At 44.0% G+C, this 27,547-nt stretch overlaps 1 protein-coding gene across 3 annotated transcripts in view; it reads left to right on the forward strand.

Annotated features, from left to right (window-relative positions):
- cdh13 (cadherin 13, H-cadherin (heart)) overlaps positions 1 to 27,547 on the forward strand; it is a 493,352-nt gene that overhangs the window by 449,196 nt on the left and 16,609 nt on the right. For all 3 annotated transcript variants that reach the window (XM_029757800.1, XM_029757798.1, XM_029757799.1), the window contains 2 exons: positions 19,735 to 19,965; positions 20,782 to 21,000. In XM_029757800.1, the coding sequence (XP_029613660.1) occupies positions 19,735 to 19,965; positions 20,782 to 21,000 (450 nt within the window). The remainder of the gene's footprint in view (positions 1 to 19,734; positions 19,966 to 20,781; positions 21,001 to 27,547) is intronic.

Here is a 27,547-nt window from a genome sequence, read left to right on the forward strand (position 1 = left end):
ATCTTCTCATTGGTTTATAGAAGCAGGTACCCACTTACCATCTCCTCATTGGTTATAGCCACGTGGGTGATTGAAAGACGAACTGTTTTGCCGGTTGTCGTGGTAATACTATGAAAGTGTAGATGCCAATCACCATATAAATTCAAAGATGAAAAAGCCTGGATGGAGGAGAGATGACTAGAAACAATTCGGTTGACCGTTTTATGTGTGGATTAATTGTCGGAGTAGAGGACCTTGTGCATTTCAGGTAAAATAACAACACAATGTTTATATCCCAGGACAAATTAGCTATCAACAGCAAGCTAGCTAAATAAGACAAATTAGCTAGCAAGTGCAAGCTAACTAGCTAAATTGCCATACATGTTTAATGCTTTTTGACCTGTCCCCAAATTAATGTCATTGGTTCAGAGTTTGTTTTGATGTTTTAACCTGCGTGTCGTGATCGCGTTTGGTGCAGGGGGACAAAATACATTTATGCACGATAGCGCACGATGGCGCACGCGTGCAGCCGGTTTGGGTTCCGTGTAAGGAAAAAAACCTAAAGACTACGGTTACTCCACACACAGAGACGCATATAAAGCTCTCCCTCGCCCTCCATCTGGCAAATCTGACCATTATTCTATCCTCCTAATTCCTGCTTACAAGCAAAAACAAAATCAGGAAGTACCAGTGACTTGCTCAATACGGAAGTGGTCAGATGATGCGGATGCTATGCTACAGGACTGTTTTTGCTAGCACAGACTGGAATATGTTCTGGGATTCATCCAGTGGCATTGAGGAGTATACCACCTCAGTCACCGGCTTCATAAACAAGTGCATTGATGACGTCGTCCCAACAGTGACCGTACGTACATTTCCCAACCAGAAGCCGTGGATTACAGGCAACATCCGCACCGAGCTAAAGGCAAGAGCTGCCGCATTCAAGGAGCGGGACACTAATCCAGACGCTTATAAGAAATCCTGCTATACCGTCACGAACCATCAAACAGGCAAAGCATCAATACAGGACTATGATTGAATCCTACTACACCGGGTCTGACTACAAAGGGAAACCCAGATACGAGCTGCCCAGTGATGCAGACCTACCAGACTAAATGCCTTTAATGCTCGCTTCAAGACAAACACGAAATCATGCATGAGAGCACCAGCTGTTCCGGACGACTCAGCAAATTGGATGCAGTCTATCACAGTGCCATTCGTTTTGTCACCAAAGCCCCATATACTACCCACCACTGCTCATGTATGCTCTCCTTGGCTGGCCCTCGCTTCATATTCGTAGCCAAACCCACTGGATCCAGGTCACCTATACGTCTTTGCTAGGTAAAGCCCCACCTTATCTCAGCTCACTGGTCACCATAGCAGCACCCACCCGTAGCAAGCGCTCCAGCAGGTATATTTCACCGGTCACACCCAAAGCCAATTCCTCCTTTGGCCACCTTTCCTTCCAGTTCTTTGCTGCCAATGAATGGAAAGAATTGCAAATTTCACTGAAGCTGAAGACTCATATCTCTCTCACTAGCTTTAAGTACCAGCTGTCAGAGCATCTCATAGATCACTGAACCTGTACGTAGCCCATCTGTAAATAGCCCGTCCAACTACCTCATCCCCATACTGTTGATTATTTTTTTTGCTAATTTGCACCCCAGTATCTCTACTTGCACATTAATCTCCTGCACATCTATCACTCCAGTGTTTTAATTGCTAAATTGTAATTATTTCGCCACTATGGCCTATTTATTGCCTTACCTCCCTTATCTTACCTCATTTGCACACACTGTATATAGACCTTTTCTATTGTCTTATTGACTGTATGTTTGTTTATTCCATGTGTAACTCTGTGTTGTTGTTTGTGTCACACTGCTTTGCTTTATCTTGGCCAGGTCGCAGTTGTAAATGAGAACTTGTTCTCAACTAGCCTACCTGGATAAATAAAGGTGAAATAAAAAATATACTCCCTGGAATTGCATTTGTTTGGTAGCATTTGCTCACTGGTTAAGGTGGTATTTCGAAGTAAAGTGATTTGTGATTATTGTTTGGCTAACACTTCTGTATGTGTGGGTTATGTTGTGGGCACTACTTTGATTGAGAGTTACTTACTGAGGTTCATGTTCAAAGTATTTGTGACATTTGGATACTGCCTGTTGCTACTTTCTTTGGTGTGGAATTAGTGTTGGTTTGTGCTGCAGTGGAGGGAGGATCACAGTTTATCTCCATACCCTGTTCCAGTTGGAGATCCTGCTTTGCTCATTGTTGGGACATCAGATTAGTGTTTGTGTGGTGTTAGCAGAGAGAGATTGTCGGGGTAGCATGGATTGGCTACCTGGACTCTTCTCTTCTCCCCTGGTAGGTTTAGCGACGTGTCCCTAACCGTTAGGGCCTAACGACACACGTTGGGCAGTGTTAGTGCTTTGTTATTTTTGTTTGGTGACCGTGGCTGGACCAGTTGTCTCGGGAGCACATCCGTGGCTCAGAGGGGTAACCAGCTTGCTGGGAGCTTCTTCTGTGATAGTCCCAGCGCCAGTAACTACATGAAGACTAGGGTTGAGCTAGTAATAGGTCTTGGGGAAGCTCCATTCATTTTTTTCTCTCCTGTGTGGTTGACACTGTGCTTCTCTTTTGTCTGGTTTGGTGTACTCCATTGGGGCAGGTTGTTGTTCGTCCATAGTTGGTTGACTGTTTGACTAACCTTGAGGAAATTGAGCGTCCTGTGGCATACTTCTCCAAGAAGTTTAACAGTTATCAGCTTAGCTACTCTATGGTGGAGAAACTTCCTGACATGAAGGAGCTACAGTTGAAGTCGGAAGTTTACATACACTTAGGTTGGAGGTTACTACATAATTCACTGTATCACAATTCCAGTGGGTCAGAAGTTTACAAGTTTACTACGTGCTCGTAGTCGGCGTTCCAATTTATCCCAAAGGTGTTCAATGGGGTTAAGGTCAGGGCTCTGTGCATGCTAAAACAGGAAAGGGCCTTCCCCAAACTGTTGCCACAAAGTTGGAAGCACAGAATTGTCTAAAATATCATTGTATGCTGTCGTGTTATTTCCTTTCACTGGAACTAAGGGGCCTAGCCCAACCCATGTAAAACAGCCCCAGACCATTATTCCTCCTCCACTTACAGTTGCCACTATGCATTAGGGCAGGTAGAGTTCTCCTGGCATACGCCAATCCCAGATTCATCTGTCGGACTGCCAGATGGTGAAGCGTGATTCATCAAATCAAATTGTATTAGTCACATACAACAGGTGTAGACCTTACAGTGAAATGCTTACTTACGGGCCCCTAACCAACAATGCAGTTAAAAAAATACAGATAAGAATAAGAAATAAACATAACAAGTAATTTAAGAGCAGCAGTAAAATAACAATAGCGAGACTATATATAGGGGGATACTGGTACAGGATCAATGTGCGGGGCACCGGTTAGTTGAGGTAATATGTACATGTAGGTGGTATTATTAAAGTGACTGTGCATAGATAACAGAGAGTAGTAGTGGTGTAAAAGAGGGGGAGAGGCCAGGTCTCTGACCTCCCTATAGTCTGTCTCGTCGTTGTCGGTGATCAGGCCTACCACTGTTGTGTCATCGGCAAACTTAATGATGGTGTTGGAGTCGTGCCTGGCCGTGCAGTCATGAGTGAACAGGGAATACAGGAGGGGACTGAGCATGCACCCCTGATGGGCCCCTGTGTTGAGGATCAGCGTGGCGGACGTGTTGTAAACTACCCTTACCACCTGGGGGCGGCCCGTCAGGAAGTCCAGGATCCAGTTGCAGAGAGAGGTGTTTAGTCCCAGTGTCCTTAGCTTATTGATGAGCTTTGACGGCACTATGGTGTTGAACGCCTAGCTGGAGTCAATGAATAGCTTTCTCACATAGGTGTTCCTTTTGTCCAGGTGGGAAAGGGCAGTGTGGAGTGCAATAGAGATTGCATCATCTGTGGATCTGTTGGTGCGGTATGCAAATTGGAGTGGGTCTAGGGTTTCTGGGATACCAGCCTTTCAAAGCATTTCATGGCTACAGACATGAGTGCTACGGGTCGGTAGTCATTTAGACAGGTTACCTTAGTGTTCTTGGGCACAGGGACTATGGTGGTCTGCTTGGAACATGTTGGTATTACAGACTCAGACAGGGAGAGGTTGAAAATGTCAGTGAAGACACCTGACAGTTGGTCAGCACATGCTCGGAGAACGTAATTCGTCTGGCTCTGCGGCCATGTGAATGTTGACCTATTTACTCACATCAGCTGCAGAGAGCTTGATCACAGTCTTCCGGAACTGCTGGTGCTCTCATGCATGTTTCAGTGTTGTTTGCCTCGAAACGAGCATAGAAGTAGTTTAGCTCGTCTGGTAGGCTCGTGTCACTTGGCAGCTTTCGGCCATGCTTCCCTTTCTAGTCTGTAATGGTTTGCAAGCACTTCCACCTCCGACGAGTATAAGAGCAGGAGGAGTACTATTCGATCTTAGTCCTGTATTGATGCTTTGCCTGTTTGATGGTTCGTCTGAGGGCATAGCGGGAATTCTTATAAGCTTCCGGGTTAGAGTTCCGCTCCTTGAAAGCGGCAGCTCTATCCTTTAGCTCAGTGTGGATGTTGCCTGTAATCCATGGCTTCTGGTTGAGGTATGTACGTATGGTCACTGTGGGGATGACGTCATCGATGCACTTATTGATGAAGCCAATGACTGCTGTGGTGTACTCAATGCCATCGGAGGAATCCCAGAACATTTTGCAGTCTGTGCTAGGAAAAGAGTCCTGTAGCCTAGCATCTGCTTCATCTGACCACTTTTTTATAGACCGAGTCACTGGTGTTTCCTGCTTTCATTTTTGCATGTAAGCAGAAATCAGGAGGATAGAATTATGGTCAGATTTGCCAAATGGAGTGTAAATACAGATAAACTCTCTAGGTGGTCCAAAGGTTTTTCCCCTCTGGTTGAACATTTAACATGCTGATAGAAATTTGGTAAAACAGATTTTAGTTTGCCTGCATTAAAGTCCTTGGGTACTAGAAGCGGCGCCTCTGGGTGAGCGTTTTCTTGTTTGCTTATGGCGGAATACAGAATTCTCAGAAGGTAGCCCGCCCTCTGGCCCCTTTTTCGCCACCTCCTCTTCATGCAAATCACAAAGTTAGAGGCGCGCTATGCCCTGTCCCGCCCCGGGCGGCTGCCCATGTCGCCTATACCTAAATCTGGCGACGAGCTTTACACCACTCCCGCCGACGCTTGGCATTGCACATAGTGATCTTAGACGTTTGTGTGCCTGCTTGGCCATGGAAACCCATTTCATGAAGGTCTCGACGAACAGTTCTTGTGCTGACATTTCTTCCAGAGCATTGGGGGATGCTGAGGGGAGGACAGCTCATAATAATTGCCGGAACGGAAATCATGTGTTTGACGTATTTGATGCCATTCCACTTATTCCGCTCCAGCCAATTCCACAAGCCTCTCCTCCCCAATTAGGGTGCCACCAACCTCCTGTGTTCCAGAGGCAGTTTGGAACTTGGTAGTGTTGCAACCGAGGACAGACCCCCAAAAAATTCAGCACTTGTTTGTCACGTTCTATGAGCTTCTGTGGCCTACCACTTGTGGCTGAGGCATTGTTGCTCCTTAACGTTTCCACTCACCATAACAGCACTTACAGCTCTAGCAGGGCAGACATTTGACAAACTGACTTGTTGGAGAGGTGGTATCCTATGATGGTGCCACGTTGAAAGTCACTGCGCTCTTCAGTAAGGCCATTCTACTGCAAATATTTGTCTATGGCGATTGCATGGCTGTGTGCTCGGTTTGATACACCTGTCAGCAGCGGGTGGGAAGGGGTTGTTCACATACTTTTGTATATATAGTGTAGTTTAGAATAATGAGAAGGTAAGAAGAGGGGGTGGTAGAAGGGGCAGATGCAGTGATGTAGAGAGGTGATTAGAATTTGCATAGACTTCCTGGCTCTAAGGTTAGGGGCCACCTCACCTGGGTACCCCCAGTCACCCTGCAACCAGTCAGAGAGCAGTGAGGTGAGCACCGTGCTCTGTTTGCGTGGACGAGCCATTGTTCTACAAGAAGGAGAAATAAATGGATTCATTTTGCACTCGTTGGGGTGTGAAGTTGCAGATTCACCTGAATTACCTCGCCCATGACTGTGTTCCAGCAACACTGTCAAACATATCTCTGCTTGTTGGAAAAAACGCTCAATCTTTCTTTTTGGAATTAATGGGTGAATTCCACAGAGCTTTGCCTCACTACAACACCTTCTTGCCTTTCACAGTGGAGCTATCAGAAAGATTAAGTTAGAGGAGAGATACTGTTTTAACTAGAAGAGAAGAGTTGCTGGGTATTTATTTGGATTCCCTTGTCAGTGGGGCTGCAGATAGAATCTCAGACAGATTTTCTCCTGCTCTCTGATTCCCTACTGAGACACCAGATGTTCTCTCTTTCAGTCCTCCTTGAGAATGTACAGTTGAAGTCGAAAGTTTACAGCGAGTCATTAAAACCCGTTTTTCAACCACTCCACAAATTTCTTGTTAACAAACTATAGTTTTGGCAAGTCGGTTAGGACATATACTTTGTGCATGACACAAGTAATTTTTCCAACAGTTGTATACAGACAGATTATAATTCACTGTATCACAATTCCAGTGGGTCAGAAGTTTACATACACTAAATTGGCTGTGCCTTTAAACAGCTTGGAAAATTCCAGAAAATGATGTCATGGCTTTAGAAGCTTATGATAGGCTAATTGACATCATTTGAGTCAATTGGAGGTGTACCTGTGGATGTATTTCAAGACCTACCTTCAAACTCAGTGCCTCTTTACTTGACATCATGGGGAAATCAAAAGAAATCAGCCAAGACCTCAGGAAAGAAATTGTAGATCTCCACAAGTCTGGTTCATCCTTGGGAGCAATTTCCAAACGCCTGAAGTTACCACGTTCATCTGTACGAACAATAGTATGCAAGTATAAACAGCATGGGGCCACGTAGCCATCATAGCGCTCAGGAAGGAGACTCGTTCTGTCTCCTAGAGATGAAGGTACTTTGGTGCGAAATGTGCAAATCAATCCCAGAACAACAGCAAAGGACCTTGTGAAGATGCTGGAGGAAACGGGTACAAAAGTATCTATATCCACAGTAAAACGAGTCCTATATCGACATAACCTGAATGGCCGCTCAGCAAGGAAGAAGCCACTGCTCCAAACCCGCCATAAAAAAAGCCAGACTACGGTTTGCAACTGCACATGGGGACAAAGATCATACTATTTGGAGAAATTTCTTCTGGTCTGATGAAACAAAAATAGAACTGTTTGGCCATAATGACCATCCTTATGTTTGGAGGAAAAAGGGGGAGGCTTGCATGCCGAAGAACACCATCCCAACCGTGAAGCATGGGGGTGGCAGTATCATGTTGTGTGGGTGCTTTGCTGCAGGAGGTACTGGTGTACTTCACAAAATGGGTGGCATCAAGAGGAAGGAAAATGATGTGGATATATTGAAGCAACATCTCAAGACATCAGTCAGGAAGTTAAAGCTTGGTCGTAAATGGGTCTTCCAAATGGACAATGACCCCAAGCATACTTCCAAAGTTGTGGCAAAATGGCTTAAGGACAACAAAGTCAAGGTATTGGAGTGGCCATAACAAAGCCCTGACCTCAATCCTATAGAAAATGTGTGGGCAGAACTGAAAAAGCGTGTGCGAGCAAGGAGGCCTACAAACCTGACTCAGTTACACCAGCTTTGTCAAGAGGAATGGGTCAAAATTCACCCAACTTATTGTGGGAAGCTTGTGGAAGGCAACCTGAAATGTTTGACCCAAATTTAACAGTTTAAAGGCAATGCTACCAAATACCAATTGAGTGTATGCAAACTTTTGACCCACTGGGAATGTGATGAAAGAAATAAAAGCTGAAATAAATACTTCACTCTACTATTATTCTGACATTTGACATTCTTAAAATGAAGTGGTGATCCTAACTGACCTAAGACAGGGAATATATACTAGGATTAAATGTCAGGAATTGTGAAAACGGAATTTAAATGTATTTGGCTGAGGTGTATGTAAACTTCCGACTTCAACTGTATATACCGTTGTTTGTTCTGTATATGCTTTTGCAACTCTGAATTTCCAAGGTTTTGGCATGAATCCTATCTGATTATCCAATATTGGGCAACATCATGGCCTCACTCCCAAAACCCCCTACCACTATTTGAGATATTAAAAGCTACCAAAACGTGCATGTTTATGAGAATGTTCTACTTAAGGTCTTAGTCCGAGGTGATTTGCAGTGTCAGTGCTGCTATTTAATGTGCAGCCAACGTCTGTCCTGCATGTTGTTGAATGGCTGTTTTCACTGCTCTTTATTTAAACGTTAAACACTCTCCTGGTGGGCTGCACTTGTCATTTAGAGTGATGAATACATTATCAAAGCCCTGCGCCGGCCGCCAACCGCCACCGTGCCTCATATCAGCAGCTCTTTATGTATGCATGAGGGAGCAGAGCACTGTTTGTTTTGAACACTGACATACGGTGAGGCGACCTCAATACAGACACTATTTAGAGGGAGGGCCCGCTCAGAATGCTGCACCACTCGCCCACCCAGGGATATTATCCACACACATTTCGGCAGGGTGATGCCTCGGTATTCATCAGAGCAAACTGGCTTCCATTCTAGTGTAATTGAAAATCTAAGACGGAGCAGCGAGCATGGTGTCTATGTGTTTTGTCTCTCAGCTCTAGTGCACAGCTCCATAGAGGCCTGATAAGCTTCAATGACTGCTCATTGGGTGAACAGAGGACCTGTCAATCATCTGCTGCACTGTCTGCACTCTTTAACTCAAAGAACAACAATTCCATCCCCCCTTCTTCACTTGGAAAGAAAAGCAGTGCTCTGTCCCTCCACTTACTGTAGGCCTCTACTATCCTTACAGTACTTCAGATTACTGCTGCTCTGCTTGTCCTGCTTCATTGCTATGCTAAATGCTGAGATGAGACTTTTGTCTCTGTAATGGCCTGAGTAATTTCCAGCGCTCAGAACTGTTCTGATACAATGATTTAGAGCTAAGTCTGCTCCACACCTCCAGGTAGTCAGTCAGTGGTGAATCAGGCCAAGGGAGATATTGAGATGGATTAACGTTAACTAGCGGATTACATGGAGATGGGCTCCGTGGGGATAGCAGCGTGACTCATCATGTCAATCCACTGCACTGCATCTGGGGCTTCATTCTAGATCACTCACCACTGACAATGCCTTAGTCTGACAGATTACAGATCTACATTATATAGATCTGTGTCTGGCTGGGCTTTTACTGCTTAATGTAGAACTCAACTGAGGGCTGTGATTCAATTATTGACGAATCAATGCCCAGCTAATTTGGGATTTGGAGCTGACTGTGCTTTTAACAGATTGAAGCATTCTGAATAGGTTAGATGAGCTCCAGGCTAGCTGGCTGGTTGCACAATTAAGGGTGTTTAAAAGGCCTCAGCTTCCCCTCAATAACGAACACCAAAATACTCTGTCTCAGGTCCTTCCAGCAGCCAGATCTGCAGAGCACAGGCTCCCGTCCAAAAGAGAGAGATGGGAGGATGAGCCAGGACACCTCCTCCCTCTGAATGTACTGAGTGCTGCTTTTGATTGCATCCTCTGTGTTTCAGTCAGAGCTGTCCCTTTATGAAGAGGAGAGCTGCGGGGGAAGAGGTTAACTACGTAGCAGACATGTGTTTCTACACAGCCAATCAATTATGACCCAGGGCTTCAAAGCGGGCCGCACAGGGGAGGATGGGGAGGGGACAGGGAAGAGGAGCCGGCGTCCGGCCCCGGATAATGGCGCTGTAATGGGATATGGTCTGGGAAGCGGAGGAGATCACAGCCTGCCGTTGCCTCGCCTTCTGTTTTCTCCTGTCTCGCCTCTCTGTCTCATTAACCTTGACGCTCTCTCACCCTCTCTCTCTCTTTCTCCCTCCTCTCTCTCCCTCCCACTCTCTCTCCCGCTTTCTGACCAAACAAGTTGTTTTCATCCTCGCCAGAGCGAGAGAGAGCCCTTAGAGAAGAAAAGCAGTCGTCCTTCAGATGTTCCCATGTCTGTGATTAAAGGACACTTTTAAATTGGCAAGAGAGAAAAGTTTGCCTTGTTTGTTGTTGTTACAAATCTGTCTACACTCTTAGAAAAAAGGTGCTATCTAGAACCTTTAACGTTTCTTCGGCTGTCCCCATAGGAGAACACTTTGAAGAAATATTTTTGGTTCCAGGTAGAACCCTACTGGGTTCGATGTAGACCCTTTCCCCAGAAAGTTCTACATGGGACCCAAAAGAGTTCAACCTAGAACCAAAAAGGGTTCTACCTGGAACCAAACATTTTCTCCTATGGGGACAGCCAAATAACACTTTTGGAACCCTTTTTTTCTAAGAGTGTAGTGTCCATGGTGAAAGTAGTTTGCCATGGTGAAGATGTGACTATAGTCGTTGAATGGAGGCTGTGTGTATATACTGTATGTTGTAGTGTAGTATAGTATAGATTTTCCTCTTGTAGGACAATAAACGAGATTCTGATAAGTTGTTGTGTGCTGTACTGTTTTCCCTAGGGTTTTCACTAAACTTTTGAACCACTTTTTTACATTTAATTGAAATTGTATAAGAAACTACAGAAATATAAGTGTAGCACCTTACAGATGCATCACCTGTCACTGTGAGGAGAAAAAGGCCTTAATTGTTTCTTTTTTGCCTTTGGTTTTAAGGCCATTTCAGAGACAGCACAAAGCTGTGGCATCGCCGTGAGCGTTAGTGATGAAAGCTGCCAGCCAGGGTGTTGGTAAAGTGGGGTGACTGACTCATCCTCCTAGTTTGTCTCTCATTAGTCGGAAATGGGAGACCAATCAGCTGCTTAGTTCTTGGAGGGAGGCATGGCGGCAGGCTACAGTTTAATGGTTTGTCTCTGCCATGGTAGGTTCCAACAAGCCCCCTAGTTAGAAAGACCACTGATATTAACGACAGATCAGTTTCCTGCTATGTTGAAATCACCAGAGATACACTGTGTTGAACACTTTATGTATGGTGATCTTTGAACAATGAGATATCCATTTAAGTGATAATGCCAGAGAAGCTGGTGTTTGGAGGATATATTCATCTCGGGCCGACAAACCGTGCATATATATCCTCCAAACACTGGCTTCGGGCCAGTGTTCACACAACAGGTTACCAACATATTCAAATAATGATTGACATATTTTCATTAAAAACTTTATTTTGATTAATTTATTCATACTATTTCATCCTTCCACAAGATATAGTCCTGACACAAATCTAGGGTTGCTACCCAAGCTGTTCGTTCTATTGGTTCGGTTGCCAGAGACGCTACCCAGTCATTCAGTCTTTTTGTTCTGTATCTATGGACGTGACACAGTCGTTCGTTCTAAATGTGTCATTGCCATACTGGCTGTTCCCTTGCTTGCTAGTTAGCCTACAATGGCTAACTTACAGTCACGTCAAACAGTGAGGCCAGAATAACAACAGTAGCTACATTTTGATTTGTTTAAGCTGTTTTATTGTGACATTTATTTGGACACGTACATAACAATGAGCTAATGAGGTGCGATTTCGCTTGGCATAGAAAATGTGCTCTCTCGTCAGGAAACTGTTGTTCAGAGGAGCTAGTCAACAACACAGCTAACACAATTACTTCAAACTGAAGTTGGAAAGACTGCAAACTAGCTGCACTTCATTTCGTTTGGCCTTTTTTCAATTGACATTTCTTTGTATATCTCCATAAAAATGATGCCAGCTGATTCATGATTTCGACTGGCTGAGAAAAGCTGCCTGCCTGTCTGTCTCCTCCCGACACGTTCATTACTGTGGGACAGCTGGATATCTAATTTGAATATTGAAACAGTGTTGCGATTGTCAGAAAGACAGACAGAGGTTTATACAAATCTCCGCTGTTGAAAACTAAATGTTAGTCTAAAAGAAATGTGAGATAATGTCTAGATGCTTTTTATAGTGGAGATCAAGTTTATACATTGCCTGGCTGGGCTGATGAGACAGTGGATTACGCAGTCAGATGGAACAGAGTAAATAGGCATGGATGACCTCTGTGCTTTCTCCTTGGCTCGTAATTAGAATTTATTTATATTAAAAGATCACATACATGTTTGTAATTAAGGCACATTAAAGTTCACATATTCAAAAAGGGATTTCTGCAAACGATTATTATTATAATGATAATTTCTTCGAACGGCCCTCCTGTGATATAGGAACTAGCGCCAAACGCCTGTCATCCTGTAACCAGTCACAAATTAGGTATCCATTACTTAAATTGTATTTACAGTAAGTACTGTGGCTCATGCCATTGTACCATGTTATAATAACATAATGATGGTTGAGCTTGCTTGATGTTGAGTGAATAGTATGCTTTCATACCTCACTTGCTGTTTTTTAGTCTTGTCAGTAGCCTTTCCAGTAGCTTGATAGAATGAAATGACAACCAGAAGTCTCTTTTGAAACTAATTTGTCAAACTAGCAGTGCACCTGTCCTCCTCAGTTGTCTCCCTGAAGTCATCCTTCTTAATAACACCCTCCCATTGCTAAATTGGCTGTGGCTGGGCTTATTTACAGCAATGATCAGCCAATCAGATTAGCATGAAGCTATAGTCTTTCACATCGTCCACTAGAGAGAGAGTAAGAGAGAGAGAGAGGAATGTGTGTGTGATTTAGTGAGTGAAGGGCCTTCACTCACTAGGGAGACTAAACAAGACCACTATATACAGCTCATTCTCTACCTTCTGGCTGTGTGAAGAGGGGATATAATGGTGTATAAGTACCCTTTTTGCATGTGTTATCATTCTCAAAATAGATTGTTTAATTGCCTCTCATCCACTGCTATCTCATTTTTTGTTTTCATTCTCCTTTTACCTGCGTGCGTATCCACCTGACATTTTCCACTCACACCTCTCTCTCAGGGTGTATAGTGCATTTGGAAAGTATTCAGACCCCTTGATTTTTCCACATTCTGTTACGTTACAGCCTTATTCTAAAATTGATAATAAAAAAAATCTTCAATCTACACACAATACCCCATAATGACCAAGCAAAAACTTTTTTTTAGAAATGTTTGCATTTGGTATCACATTTACATAAGTTTTCAGACCCTTTACTTTGTTAACTTCTATGGGCTAGGTCGCAAGCGTCCCACCCCTGGTACACCCTATCAACGGCAGGTGAAATATCAAGGGTGCCAAATTTGAAAACAATTAAATGTCATAATTCAAATTTCTCAAACATACAACTATCTTACACCCTTTGAAAGTTAAACATATCCTTAATCTAACCATGTTGTCCGATTTCAAAAAGGCTTTACGGCGAAAGCAAGTAATGTTTTGTCAATGCAAAGACAGGCGTCACCAAAAGCAGAAAACCAGCTAAAATTATGCACTAACCTTTGACAATCTTCATCAGATGACACTCCTAGGACATTATGTTAGACAATACATGCATTTTTTGTTCTATCAAGTTCATATTTATATCCAAAAACAGCATTTTACAATGGCGTTGATGTTGAGAAAATATTTTCCCTCCAATACAGCCAGTCAATCAGCACAAGAAATTAAATAATTACTATTCGAAACCATTGGTAAAATATTATATTGTCATTCAAAGAATTATAGATTAACATCTCGTGAACGCAACCGCATTGCCAGATTTAAAAATAACTTTACTGGGAAATCACACTTTGCAATAATCTGAGTACTGCGCTCAGAAAAATAGGCTTGGCGATACAGACTAGGCGAGACATCTAAAATCAAAAATACTATGTAAATATTCCCTTACCTTTGATTATCTTCATCAGAAGGCACTTCCAGGAATCCCAGGTCCATAACAAATGTAGTTTTGTTCGAAAAAGCTCATAATTTATGTCCAAAAAGCTCCGTGTTGTTAGCGCGTCCTGTAGGCTACTCAAAAACATGAACGACGCCCGCCGGACTTGTCTTCACTAAAGAGGGAAAAATAAATATTTACGTTCGTTCAAACATGTCAAACGTTGTATAGCATAAATCATTAGGGCCTTTTTCAATCAGAACTTCAATAATATTCAAGGCGGACGATTGCATTCTCTTTTAAAACGTATTGGAACGAGAGTACCCAAACATGCACTCGCGCGCCAGAGTAGTATAGGCCATCCGCTTATGACCAATATTCTAAGCCTCTCGTTCGGTCAGTTTTCACAGTAGAAGACTCAAACCACTTTGTAAAGACTGGTGACATCTAGTGGATGGCGTAGGAAGTGCTCAATGATTAATATGTCCCTGTGTGTTTCAATGGCATAGGCTTAAAAGTAATTCAACACATCAGATATCCACTTCCTGTTAGAATTTGTCTCAGGGTTTTGACTGCCATATGAGTTCTGTTATACTTACAGACACCATTCAAACAGTTTTAGAAAATTCTGAGTGTTTTCTATCCAAATCTGTTAATAATATGCATATCCTAGCTTCTGAGTTGGTGTAGGAGGCAGTTAAAAATGGGCACATATTTTTTTCAAAATTCTCAATACTGCCCCCTCGCCCCAAGAGGTTTTAAAGCACCTTTGGAAGCGATTACAGCCTCGAGTCTTCTTGGGTATCTCCCATTCTTTTCTGCAGATCCTCATAAGCTCTGTCAGGTTGGATGGGGAGCGTTGCTGCACAGCTATTTTCAGGTCTCTCCAGAGATAATAGATCGGATTCAAGTCCGGGCTCTTGCTGGGCCACTCAAGGACATTCAGAGACTTGTCCCGAAGCCACTCCTGCATTGTCTTGGCTGTGTGCTTAGGTTTGTTGTCCTGTGGGAACGTGAACCTTCGCCCCAGTCTGAGGTCCTGAGCGCTCCAGAGCAGTGTTTTCATCAAGGAGCTCTGTACTTTTCTCCGTTCATCTTTCCCTCGATCTTGTCTAGTCTTCCAATCCCTGTTGTTGAAAATCATCCCCACAGCATGATGCTGCCACCACCATGCTTCACCGTAGGGATGGTGCCAGGTTTCCTCCAGACGTGATGCTTGGCATTCAGGCCAAAGAGTTCAATCTCGGTTTCATCTTGTTTCTCATGGTCTCACTGTCTTTAGGTGCCTTTTGGCAAACTCCAAGCAGGCTGCCATCAGGTTCTTGCTCACCTCCCTGACCAAGGCCCTTCACCCCCGATTGCTCAGTTTGTCCGGGCAGCCAACACTAAGAAGAGTCTTGGTGGTTTCAAACTTCTTCCATTTAAGAATGATGGAGGCCACTGTGTTCTTGGGGACCTTCAATGCTGCAGAATTTTTTTGATACCCTTCCCCAGATCTGTGCCTCGACACAATCCTGTGTCGGAACTCAATGGACAATTCCTTTGGCCTCATGGCTTGTTTTTTTCTTTGTTTTTTCTTTGTCATTGTGGGGTGTTGTGTGTAGATTGATGAGCAAAAAAAAATATTTAATCTATTTTAGAATAAGGCTGTAACGTAACAAAATGTGGAACAAGTCAAGGGGTCTGAATAGTTTCCAAATGCACTGTATCTCTCCATTCTCAAATCTGCCCTCCTTGCTCATGACATCCTACTCCTTCATGCCTTTGCTTATTCTTTTCTTCCTCTGCCACCTCTCTTCTCCTTCTCTCCTCTCCTCTCCTCTCGTTTCTAATAATCTCTATTTCCCCTTTGCATCTGTGAATGAGTTTCCTTGGCTGCATGGGAGAGTGTGATATGTTGTGACATTTTCCGCCAATGCTATTTCTCATCCACCTTGTGATTATCTTTCTTTCGGTTCTCTCCATCAGCTGCTTTAGTAGAAAATAATCACAATAATAATAACAATAATAAGCATTTCCAGCCAAGGGCACCCCCCCCACCCGTTGCTGGTATTTTAAATCATTTCTACAGTTAATGGGTGTTATAATGAAAAGAAGCAGCAGCTAGCCAGGTAAGACTGCTGCAAGGTCTTAATGTCCACAAAAATTCAGCTCCCAGTGGAATGTGAGTAGGGCCCTTTTCTCCACAGACAGGCCTATGTGTTTGGAAAGGTTATTAAGAAGAGAGCAAAATCATATGTTGCTCTTAGTAGCCTACAACAGTATCCCTCTCACACAATAAATACAACTCCTTGACTGAGCACTGGAATATTGCATTTCATTTTAGCCAATGTGATGTTGTTTTTCTTACCAAAGTACGTACTGCTCTACAAAGCCTGTTTCCCAGATTAAATGTGCAGCGAACTAGATTATAGATCGTATGCCCATCACATTGTCTGCCAGGGAGAAGCTCCACTAACTCCATTTCAAACTGCTGCCGGTCTCAACACAGCCCTGTCCCTCATTTCCTTCCCAGAGATGGGAAAGAGAGAAACAAGGAAGTGTGTTAGCCTCCAGACAAGGTCTGGGGAAGAGAAAGAAGAAGGGCGCATCTCTCCTCACAGCCTGCAGCAGAGGATTAGCTTCCCATCCCAGCTCCACAAGTCAATCAATCCCCATCTCACCAGCTCCCCGTCTACTTCTCATCTCTGGGCTGCTACAGGAGAATAGCAGAGCTGCAAGGCCAGGGGCGTACAGACAGGGCACTGACAATAGACCAGATAACTGAACTGACTGGGTTCACTCACATCCCAGAACAGATTATTCATGACGACTGCTCTCTCTCCTTGCCCCCCCCCTCTCTATCTCATTCTCTCTTTCTCTCTCTCGTTCTCTCTTTGCCTGTCTCAAAAGGAACCTTTCCGGTTATTGCATATCGTAACAAAGTGCTATTTAAAGTGATGCACATCAATTACACATCAGCACTCAGACTTGTAGAGTATCACAGGTCAATATTAATTTCTGAAAATACAATAATTTTATTGCATTGCTAGGAGAAACACTTAGGGATAACCACTTGGCCCTATATAATGCACAGTATAATATTTAATGGTAAATTATACAGGGAATTTATACCAGTTGCTATGAAGTATTAGCAGTATCCTTAGGCAAGTACTGCATAGAAACTTTTGGCAGTAATATTCCTAACTTACTGGTTTGATGTACAATCTCTGTATAATGATGTGGCATAATGAAGATTGATCTGTCTGAGTCGTTGTTTGGTGGAAGTAAAAAGATGACAATCAGTCAGTAGAAAGTAAACACCCAATGTCAATGGTTACAAAGATTAATTTAAACTCTCAGTCAACTTTTACTGCCAACAATATTGTGTGTCGCCTATATGGAGGGAAAATAGGTTTTATTGTTACTCTGTTGTAGCATTAATTCCTTTAATGTAATGCTGAAGTGTGACCAAATTGCCTATTAATGAATGCAAGATAAGCTTGAATGCAAACAAACTGTACAATGGATAATGATTTAATGCCTCTCAACACACACATGAGTTTAACTTAATGGATGTAACATAGCAGAGTGAAGTAAAGGACAAAAGATGAGCTCAGTTTGTGCTGAGACATGTTGATGTGGATGTGATGATAATGAAGATGACGAGGAGGGAAAGAGGGAGAGAGAGTGATTATATGAGGGAATATGCATTTTAGATGCCAACAGAAGACAAACGGCTTCATTAAACTCTAGCCAAGCACAGCGTCTGCTTGTCTCACTATAAATGGGCAGAATTTACATGTTTCCTGCGACATCTGCTTTTGCTGGGACACATGGGGAGAAGAAAACTCAGTCTCTATAGTGTTGATGTGTTGAAATAAATACAGATAATCACAGGCTCTTGTCCCCAACAATCTCCATCTTCATCAAAACTAAAAATTCTAATCGCACCCTTAAAAAAAAAAAACTCAAGAGGCCGCTACAGCAACGTGCTGTATCTGTTACTGAAACTTAACTCTTCAAGGCCCTAAACTGAACTCTGTTAGATGAACCACACCCAAATGCTTACAAGTAATCTATGAAAGTAATCATCCATGAAAGGGATCTATTTCTCCTGATCTAACACTAACACCCACATGCTATATACACATTAACAATGAGAAAAAGTTCAACAAATTACCAAAGATCTTTCCCCTTTAGAACACAAATCATAAGTCATTTCCACATTTGTTCCATCTGTATGCTCGTGTTTGTTTAGTTCAGATTGAGCAGCTGTTGTGCCTGATTGTGTCTCATCAGCAGTGCATCTCCAGATCCAGTAGCCTTTTCTTTGTCCCAGTGTGAGCTATAGCAACTGTTTTGCTGTTATCACAACACAACACTGCTCTGCTGGCTTTAATCTGGGTACCGGTACTTCAGTTCTCCACCCGTAATCCTCTTGTTCGTGTTGTGACAGATGGTAAAGAGTGTGTTTTCTGGTGTTAAAATTATATTGTCCTTGAATATGGGAGTGTTGTTGAATTAATTGTTGATGTGCAGACAGAGCCATATATCCATTCTCAGTCGCATAACAAGGTTTTGTCTGGAAGTGTTTTGATACCATTTGATACCACACATTGATGTTGTGTATGGGTTTGTGTGTCTCCAGTCTGAAGTGATATGCCTAGATCTGCTGGGATTTTTAAAGCAAAATTAACTTTATAGGTTGATTTTGTTTTTAGGTTTACGGAGAGTCATAAGGATTATCTCTCTCCGTTTTAATCTTTCAGTAGAGGAAAATGCCCCCACTCAAAGCGCCACCTCCATAATAACACAGCAATGAAAATTAAACCTCTCGTTTGAACAGTTTGACATTTATGACACATGCATCTTGACACGTTCACCTCCCCTCCACTCAAACTCTTCCAGGTTCCTGGAAAGCGCATTGTGGTGAGATGATTCTCTAATTGCTGATTTTGCCATGTGTGGGTAATTGCCAGTGACCTCCAGGGCTATTTTGAATGAAGCTGCTTTTCAATCCCCTCTAATCTCTAAGCAACAGAAAGCTTGCACCCTAAATTACACCCTATTCCCTATATCGAGCCCTAGTACAACAGCAGTGCACTATATGAGAATATGGTGCCATTTTGTGAGGCAGATAAAATACCACACAGCCATGCCTGACTCATACAGCACAGCCATGCCTGACTCATACAGCACAGCCATGCCTGACTCATACAGCACAGTCATGCCTGACTCATACCGCACGGCCATGCCTGACTCATACAGCACAGCCATGCCTGACTCATACCGCACGGCCATGCCTGACTCATACAGCACAGTCATGCCTGACTGATACAGCACGGCCATACCTGACTCATACCGCACGGCCATGCCTGACTCATACCGCACGGCCATGCCTGACTCATACCGCACGGCCATGCCTGACTCATACAGCACAGCCATGCCTGACTCGTACAGCACAGTCATAACTGACTCATACAGCACAGCCATGCCTGACTCATACAGCACAGCCATGCCTGACTCATACCGCACAGCCATGCCTGACTCATACCGCACGCAATCGTGCTGTCTCTCTGCGTCATTCAATAAAGAGTAATCTCATCTACACAACACAGGGACCTGCTCTGCCAAGCCACATCTCTCTCAACCATGATCCAAGTGATTCATGTTCCTTTGATCTGGAAATGACACACAGTTTGTTTTGTACAGTTCTCTATTAAGTTGATTGAAGCTCAGAGTCAAAGGAAAGAGAGAAGTTTATCACATAGCTAGTATCTGGAGACCTTGGAGCCGCCTGAATCAACCCTGGATTGAAGTGGAAAGAAACTGATACTTGGTCAATCTGAAATGGAAATGTCCCAAGCCATCAGAGAAATGTGTATAGATACAGTTCTCAGAACAGTGCCTCGTGTTTGTAACAGAGAGAGCTGTGTTGTTGATGTATTGTGTCCTCCTCACAGGTAGTCGCCCAGCCTCTGGTACTGGCACTCTGGTCATCCACCTGGAGGACTACAATGACAATGCTCCCTACGTGCACCCATCTGTGGTACGGGTGTGTGAAGACACCAAGGACAGTGTGGTGATCGTGGGGGGAAGGGACAGGGACATCCACCCTAACGCTGGGCCCTTTAAGATCGAGCTGGGGAAGCAGCCAGGGCTGGAGAAGACGTGGAAGGTCTCCAGGGTCAACAGTGAGTTCAGACTGTAACCTACAGTACACCCCCTAGACTGATACAGGCACTCACAGTACATTTTAGCAGTACCAGCCCATGTAGGCCTACTGTTCTCTACTATATGTCTCCATAATGTCAGTTTCTATGGGTGGCCTCAGTGGGATAGCAGGGCTGTGGAGGAAAGGAGTGGCAGACATGGAACACAGACATTGGTTCAGGATTTGCATCATGTCTGCTGGACCTGCTGCTCCTCTGATTGAAGGACTGACTGACAGAGGCTAAAGCCTGTGCAAAAGCATTGCATGTGGGTGACAGGGGGAAATGCTCTTCAATCAACTCTGCTGGGATAGATAGGGAGCACAAAGAGACAGGTTGACGAGAAATGGATATACAGCATTCTAGCTAGAATGATCCTGGCCATGACCTATGTGTGTTTACTTCTGTTAGCCTGGTCTGTTTGTGTTTGTGTTTGTATTTGTGTGTGTGTGTGTGTGTGTGTGTGTGTGGGGGGGGGGGGGTGTGTTTTGTGTGTGTGTGTGTGTGGGTGTGTTTTGTGTGTGTGTGTGTGTGTGTGTGTGTGTGTGTGTGTGTGTGTGTGTGTGTGTGTGTGTGTGTGTGTGTGTGTGTGTGTGTGTGTGTGTGTGAGATACCATTTTTTCAATTACTCAAATTGACCCCATCCCTGCTGCGTGCATGTGTGCTGTTGATGCATCTCTATTAATTTGTCTGTTTAATTAACTGTCATGATTGTACAGTGTGGCACATGCTCCAGCATGTAAGTATATAAACATAATTATCTTGTCAGTTAACCTCATTGCATGGTCTCTATTTCAGACACACATGCCCAGATCATGCTGCTACAGAGTATGAAGAGGGCCAACTACCAGTTACCCCTGGTGGTGACAGACTCTGGCCTGCCTCCACTCTCCAACAGCACTGAGATCAAGGTCCAAGTGTGCACCTGTAAGAAGAACAGAATGGACTGCAGCAGTGCTGGCTCTGTACGCTCCAACCTGATGATGCTGCTGGCTCTAGTCCTGCTCTCCCTATTCTGTGAGTATACAGTATCTCTAGTCCTGCTCTCCCTATTCTGTGAGTATACAGTATCTCTAGTCGGTTGTGACTGTGGTATACAGCTATGGACGAGTTTACCATTAAACTACCACAATAATTTGGACTTAGGTTTTGTAGCCAGATGATGAGTCAGAGTCGTTGTCGGATATTACTGTTAGTTTTACATACAAAATAATTGTACAGTTTCAGTTAATAAAACGGACAATTGTTTATTTTTGATGAAAGTACTGATGATGAGTGTACTGTTGCTTGTATGTGTTGTATGCATTGTATGCATTGTATGCATGTGCTTGCTGTGATTGTCATCCCCTGATATTGACTACACTAGCTATTTCCCACACCGTTGCGGGACATCAGTACACCGTTGTGGGACAATAAAATCCTGGGAGGGAAGAAATTGTCCACGTTACTAGCTACTGCTGGCGACACAGTGATACAGCTGCCCAGTGGGAAGCATCCCACGTCGGCAAGCACAACGGTGCACTGGTCATTTGCACCGGCTTGCCTTGTCGTCTTGCTTACGGGGGTGCAGTAACGTTAGCTAATTGGCATGTCACTGTGACATCCATATGAACAGTAGCTAGCTGGAATCACAGACGATTGGGGAAACCATTTAGTTAAAAGTATATTAAATGAATTTAGATGACCTCATACTTATTTTTTATTTGTATTTTTACCCCCTTTTTCATGATATCAAATTGTGATCCAGTCTCATCGATGCAACTCCCCAACCGACTCAGGAAGGCAAAGGTCAAGTCATGTGTCCTCTGAAACATGACACGTTAAACCACCCTTCTTAACATCCGGCCACTTAACCCGGAAGCAAGCCACACCAATGTGTCAGAGGAAACACCGCTCAACTGACAACTGAAGTCAGCCTGGCCCAGCCTGCCACAAGGAGTCGCTAGAGCGCGATGAGCCAAGTAAAGCTCCCACGCCCAAACCCTCCCCTAACCCAGACAACACTGTGTGCCGTCCTATGGGACTCTAGGTAACGGCCTGTTGTGACGCAGCCTGGGATCGAACCCAGGTCTGTAGTGACGCCTCATACACTGCGATGCAGTGCCTTGGCCCGCTGCGCCACTCGGGGGGCCCATGACCACATACTTTTTCATAGGTCTGCAGCACACTAAATGGAGACTTAACGAACACCCCTACGCATGATGATAGTGGGGCTAGTTTCCCAGCCAGGAGTGATACAGTATATAACAGACACAATCTCATCCATAATGTTCTAAAACATTTACACCGCAGATGTACAGTTCTCTCCAGACTTAAACGTTAATGGTATCTGTGCTTGTTGATGGTGGTGAAACTGCTGCTGCTGCTGCTAATATCGACATGCCTTGGGCAGAATATGCGCTCATTTAATCTCAGGCGTCTTTACAGCGACTTTTAGACCTGTTCCCAGCGTCTCTTCCGTTTTTGTTGGTGTGTCTGTGTCTCCCCCACCATTAATCTAGCATCCCCCGCTACAGCCAGGAGCTTCCCAGGGACTCCTGTTGGGAGCTCACACTGTATATCTCATTTATACCATTGGTGATACATTAATAATTTACTCCTCCAATGAGAATGGGAGGCATAATGGTGCACTTCTAACAGCCAGTCTTCTGGAGGAATAAAATAACTTTCAACTGTTAAATAGATGCCTATCCTGGGTTCAGAGGGGGATTGTGGGCTGGGCTGGTTTTATGGCTGAGTTCCGTGCCCACGGCAGTGTTCGGCAGGAGGGGAGCCAGAGAATGGAGGGAGGGAGGAGGGAGAAAGGGAGGAGGATGTCCCATCTGTAATTCAACGCACAATGGAGCCATTGAGAGTGTTGAGCAAAAGATGCCTGCAGGCCTGATCATACCAAGCAGCCACTAACTCTCTCCCTCATCAGTCCCTCTCTCTCTCTCTCTCTATTCGCTCACCCGCTTCCATTGCCCTTCTCTCTCAGTTTTTCTCCTTCTCTATCACTCATTCATTCACTCTCTCTCTTTATCTCTCAATCTCCAGGCATCCCTGACTTACAATCACAATCTCTTTTCCTCATCTCCTAATTTTCTCTCCATATCTCTCTATCTCACCTCGTTCCTCCATCCATCACTCTCCCTTTGGGTATGTATCTCTCCATCTGCCCTCTTTTCTGTCTCACTACTTTCTCTCGCTCCCTCTCCCCCTCTCTCTGCCTCTCTAAGGCCAGCTGTGAGGCCAGGGGCATACAGACAGGGCTCTGACAATAGACCAGATAACTGAACTGACTGGGTTCACTCAGGGGACCTGAGGAGGGATCTAGACATTCAACCTGATGCATCCCAGAGATGATTATTCATGATATGATATAATCTCTCTCTCTCTCTCTCTCTCTCTCTCTCTCTCTCTCTCTCTCTCTCTCCTCTCTCTCTCTCTCCTCTCTCTCTCTCTCCTCTCTCTCTCTCTCTCTCTCTCTCCTCTCTCTCTCTCTCTCTCTCTCTCTCTCTCTCTCTCTCTCTCTCTCTCTCTCTCTCTCTCTCTCTCCTCTCTCTCTCTCTCCTCTCTCTCTCTACCTCTCTCTCCTCTCTCTCTCTCTCTCTCTCTCATCTCTCTCTCTCTCTCTCTCTCTCGTTGGAGTGCATGCTGGGAGTGAGTCGTGAAGCAGGAGTGATTGTGAGAGCGACTGGAGTTATCTTCACCCTATTGGGTTTTGGTGTGTATATATATATGTTGATTAGTTTAGTTGTTTTAAGGGTATCTTGTCTAAATATCACTAAGCACGTATAGGGGTGGTGGGATCGTTGAGGTTGGTTTTCGCGAGGGCACAACCAGCGGGTGGGGCTGGTTGCAATGGCCACTCGCGGAAGTTTGGAGTTTGAAAAACTTAGTCGGCGACATGGAGTAAAGATTCCTGCTGCGGCCGGGTGTTCAGTGGAAGAATGTAGTTTGGCAGTGGGTGCTATCATTGGGTATGATAGTATCAAATCAGCTTCAAGGATGAATAGCGCTGTAGTGATATTCTTAGATTCCATTGAAAAGGTGAATACGATAGTTGAGAGTGGTGTTGTGTTGAGGGAAACACAGACACCGGTATTTCCGCTTATGAATCCGGCAAAGAAAGTTATACTTTCTAACGTGCCACCATTTGTTAGAGATGAAGTGTTGGAGCGAGAGTTATCTCGTCATGGTCAAATTGTATCAACAATAAAGAAGGTTCTTTTTGGATGCAAATCTCCGTTGCTGAAGCATGTCGTGTCGCATAGGAGACAAGTGCATATGATTTTAAAAAAGGACACTGATGAACTGAATTTAGCATTCAGTTTTAAGATTGATGGATTTGATTATGTCTTTTACGCTTCTACTGAATCGATGAAATGCTTTGGCTGTGGAAGAGAGGGGCATTTGGTGCGTAATTGTCCCGAGAATGAGCACGCAGAGCCCGGTAGCAGCTCTAGTGCTGGTGCAGCTAACGCACCACCGCGAAGGGATGAACATGCTAAGGGTGCAGGGGAAGGGAGAAGGTGGGCAGATGTGGTAGGAAAAGTAGGAGAGGAAGGCAGTGTGGATACGGGGTCAATTGTTGTAGTTCAGAACAAAGAGGGAGGGGAAACAGTCGGTGAGATTGCGACTGCCGTCGCTGAGGTGGTGCTGGAAAACGAAATTGGAGGTCAAGAGGAGATTGAAATAATGGGAAAGGAAGCAGCTGTTTTCAAAATACCGAGGAGTAAGAGGAAAAATGTAAGGGGTGGGGAAGGGTCTAATTCCAAGAGGAAGGTAGAGATGGATAATTCACTTGAAGATAAACAGGTTGTAGAGATGGTGGAGTTTTCTTCTGGGGAGGATAGCGAGAGTGAGTCATCTGATGCGTCACAACAAAATAGTGAGATAAATGGGGAGGAAGGGAGGTATGGGATTGGGAAGGTACGTCAATTTCTGAAGTTGACAAAAGGGAAGAAATATATGCAGGATTATAATATAACAGATTTTTTCCCTGAAAGTGAATTGTTTATTGAATCAGCAAAGTTTCTGATGTCAAAAATAACAGGGGGAGGTTTGACAAGCCCTGAAATTGCTAGACTCAAGAAAGTGGTAACGAGAGTGATAAGTGATGTAAATTCTAAAGGAAATGAAAGAGTTCAGTCGCAGTTTTAACTCTGTAAAGAGATGTGGTTTCTGGGTCTTCCTCTGTATTTTTTTCTTCAACCATGAGCAGTTTTAAGATTTCTTCTTTAAATGTAAATGGGGCAAGAGACGTTAAAAAAAGAGCCATAGTGTATGAGTTAATTAGGGGAAAGGGAAGTGACATCATTTTTCTACAAGAAACGCATAGTAATTTGGAAAATGAAGTTATGTGGAAACAGGAGTGGGGGGGGACAGTGGTGTGTAGTCATAAAAACACAAAAAGTGGGGGTGTGGCCATATTGTTCTCAAAAGGGTTTTTGCCTTTGTCATATGAGGTTGAAGAGGTAGTTGAGGGGAGGTTACTAAAAGTTAGAGTAAGGTATGAAAACATCACTATGTGTCTGATAAATGTATATGCCCCAGTGGTGGCAGTTGAGAGGGTATGCTTTTTAGAGACATTATCAAATACCATTGAGAAATGTAACAAGGAAGATTATCTATTTATTGCTGGGGATTTTAACTGCACAGTCAGTGATTTAGATAGAAACCACAAAGAACCTCATATAGCCTCAAGGACTTTTTTAAAACGTCTCATTGTAACAAATGAACTGTGTGACATTTGGCGGAGTCAACATGGAGGCACAAGGCAGTATACCTGGGTGCATGTGAGGGAGAACACCATCTCTATGGCCAGGTTAGATAGGTTTTATTGTTTTGAGCATCAATCTCAGGTCTGTAAATCAAGTGTGATAACCCCAGTGGGATTTTCTGATCATTGTTTAATAACAGAGGTGGTGTTCATTAACGATGTAAAACCCAAAAGCGCATACTGGCATTTTAACATAACTTTATTGAGTGATGCTCACTTCAGGAAATGTTTTAGTTTTTTCTGGGAGAGGTGGAGGTCTCAAAAGGCCAGTTTTGTATCCCTTCAACAGTGGTGGGATATAGGGAAAATCCACATTCAACAATTCTGTAAGCAATACACGAGGAATGTCACCAAGGATATCACCAGATCAATGAAAGCCCTAGAGACTGAAATAGTGGAACTCATGACGTTGGTTGAGACCACAGGAGATCGAGGCCACACTCAGGCCCTCAAGAGGAAAAAAGCTGCATTGGCAGACCTGCTGGGTATCAGAGCACAGGGGGCATTGGTGAGAAGTAAGTTTCAGGGAATCTCTGAAATGGATGCCTCATCCAAATTTTTCTTTGGTTTAGAGAAAAAGAATGGACAAAGAAAAATTATTCATTGTCTCAAATCAGCTGTTGGACAAGAGCTCACTAGACCTAGTGAAATTAGAAAGAGGGCAGTAGAGTTCTATGCTGAGCTCTACAAGTGTGAGTACAAAGAGGATAAAACAGTGACACAGCAGTTCCTTGATGGGCTCCCACAGGTGGCTGCAGAAGCTCAGGTTGAGCTTGAGCAACCATTGTCTTTGCAGGAGTTATACACTGCATTAAAAGGCATGGAAAATGGAAGGGCACCAGGCATTGATGGGCTTCCCGTTGACTTTTTTAAGTCTTTTTGGGCTATGTTGGGAGAGGATTGGCTAGCAGTAGTTAATGATAGTTTAACCGGAGGGTTACTACCAATAAGCTGCAGAAGGGCTGTCCTCACCCTACTGCCCAAAAAGGGTGACCCTAGGGAGGTGAAGAACTGGAGGCCGGTGGCTTTATTGTGCACTGATTATAAGATCCTGTCAAAAGCTTTGTCCAACAGGTTGAGGGAGGTGATGGGGCAAATCATACATACGGACCAGTCCTACTGTGTTCCTGGCAGGCAGATAGGAGATAACATTTCTCTGATTCGTGATTTTTTGGACGTCTCTAGGGCTATTGGGTTGGATGCTGGTCTAATTTCAATTGATCAGGAAAAGGCATTTGACCGAGTTGAACATCAATATTTATGGCACACTTTGGAGGCGTTTGGGTTCAGCTCTGGTTTTATTGCCATGATAGAGGTGATATATGGTGACATTGAAAGTGTATTGAAAGTTAACGGTGGTTTGAGTGCTCCTTTTAAAGTGTGTAGGGGTATTAGGCAGGGATGTTCTTTGTCGGGAATGTTATATGCCATTGCTATAGAGCCACTACTAAATAGCATAAGAAGTCACATTGAAGGGGTGTACCTTTCAAGGGACATTCCTCCTATTCGTCTCTCAGCCTATGCTGATGATGTAGTTGTTTTAGTGAAAAATCAAGCGGAGGTGGATAGTTTGAGTCTAATGGTTGATCGTTTTAGGGGAATATCCTCTGCAAAGGTAAATTGGGAAAAGAGTTGTGCTTTACAGATTGGAGAATGGGATGGAGGGATCATGGCTTTGCCAGGGGGGCTGGAATGGTGTAAGGGAGGTTTTAAGTATCTTGGAGTGTACCTAGGAGATGAGGGGACTATGGAAAAAAATTGGATTGGGGTGGTTGAAATGGTGGAAGGGAGGATAAGGAG

This window comes from Salmo trutta, chromosome 7 (assembly GCF_901001165.1).
Source record: "Salmo trutta chromosome 7, fSalTru1.1, whole genome shotgun sequence".
Lineage (NCBI taxonomy): Eukaryota > Metazoa > Chordata > Actinopteri > Salmoniformes > Salmonidae > Salmo > Salmo trutta.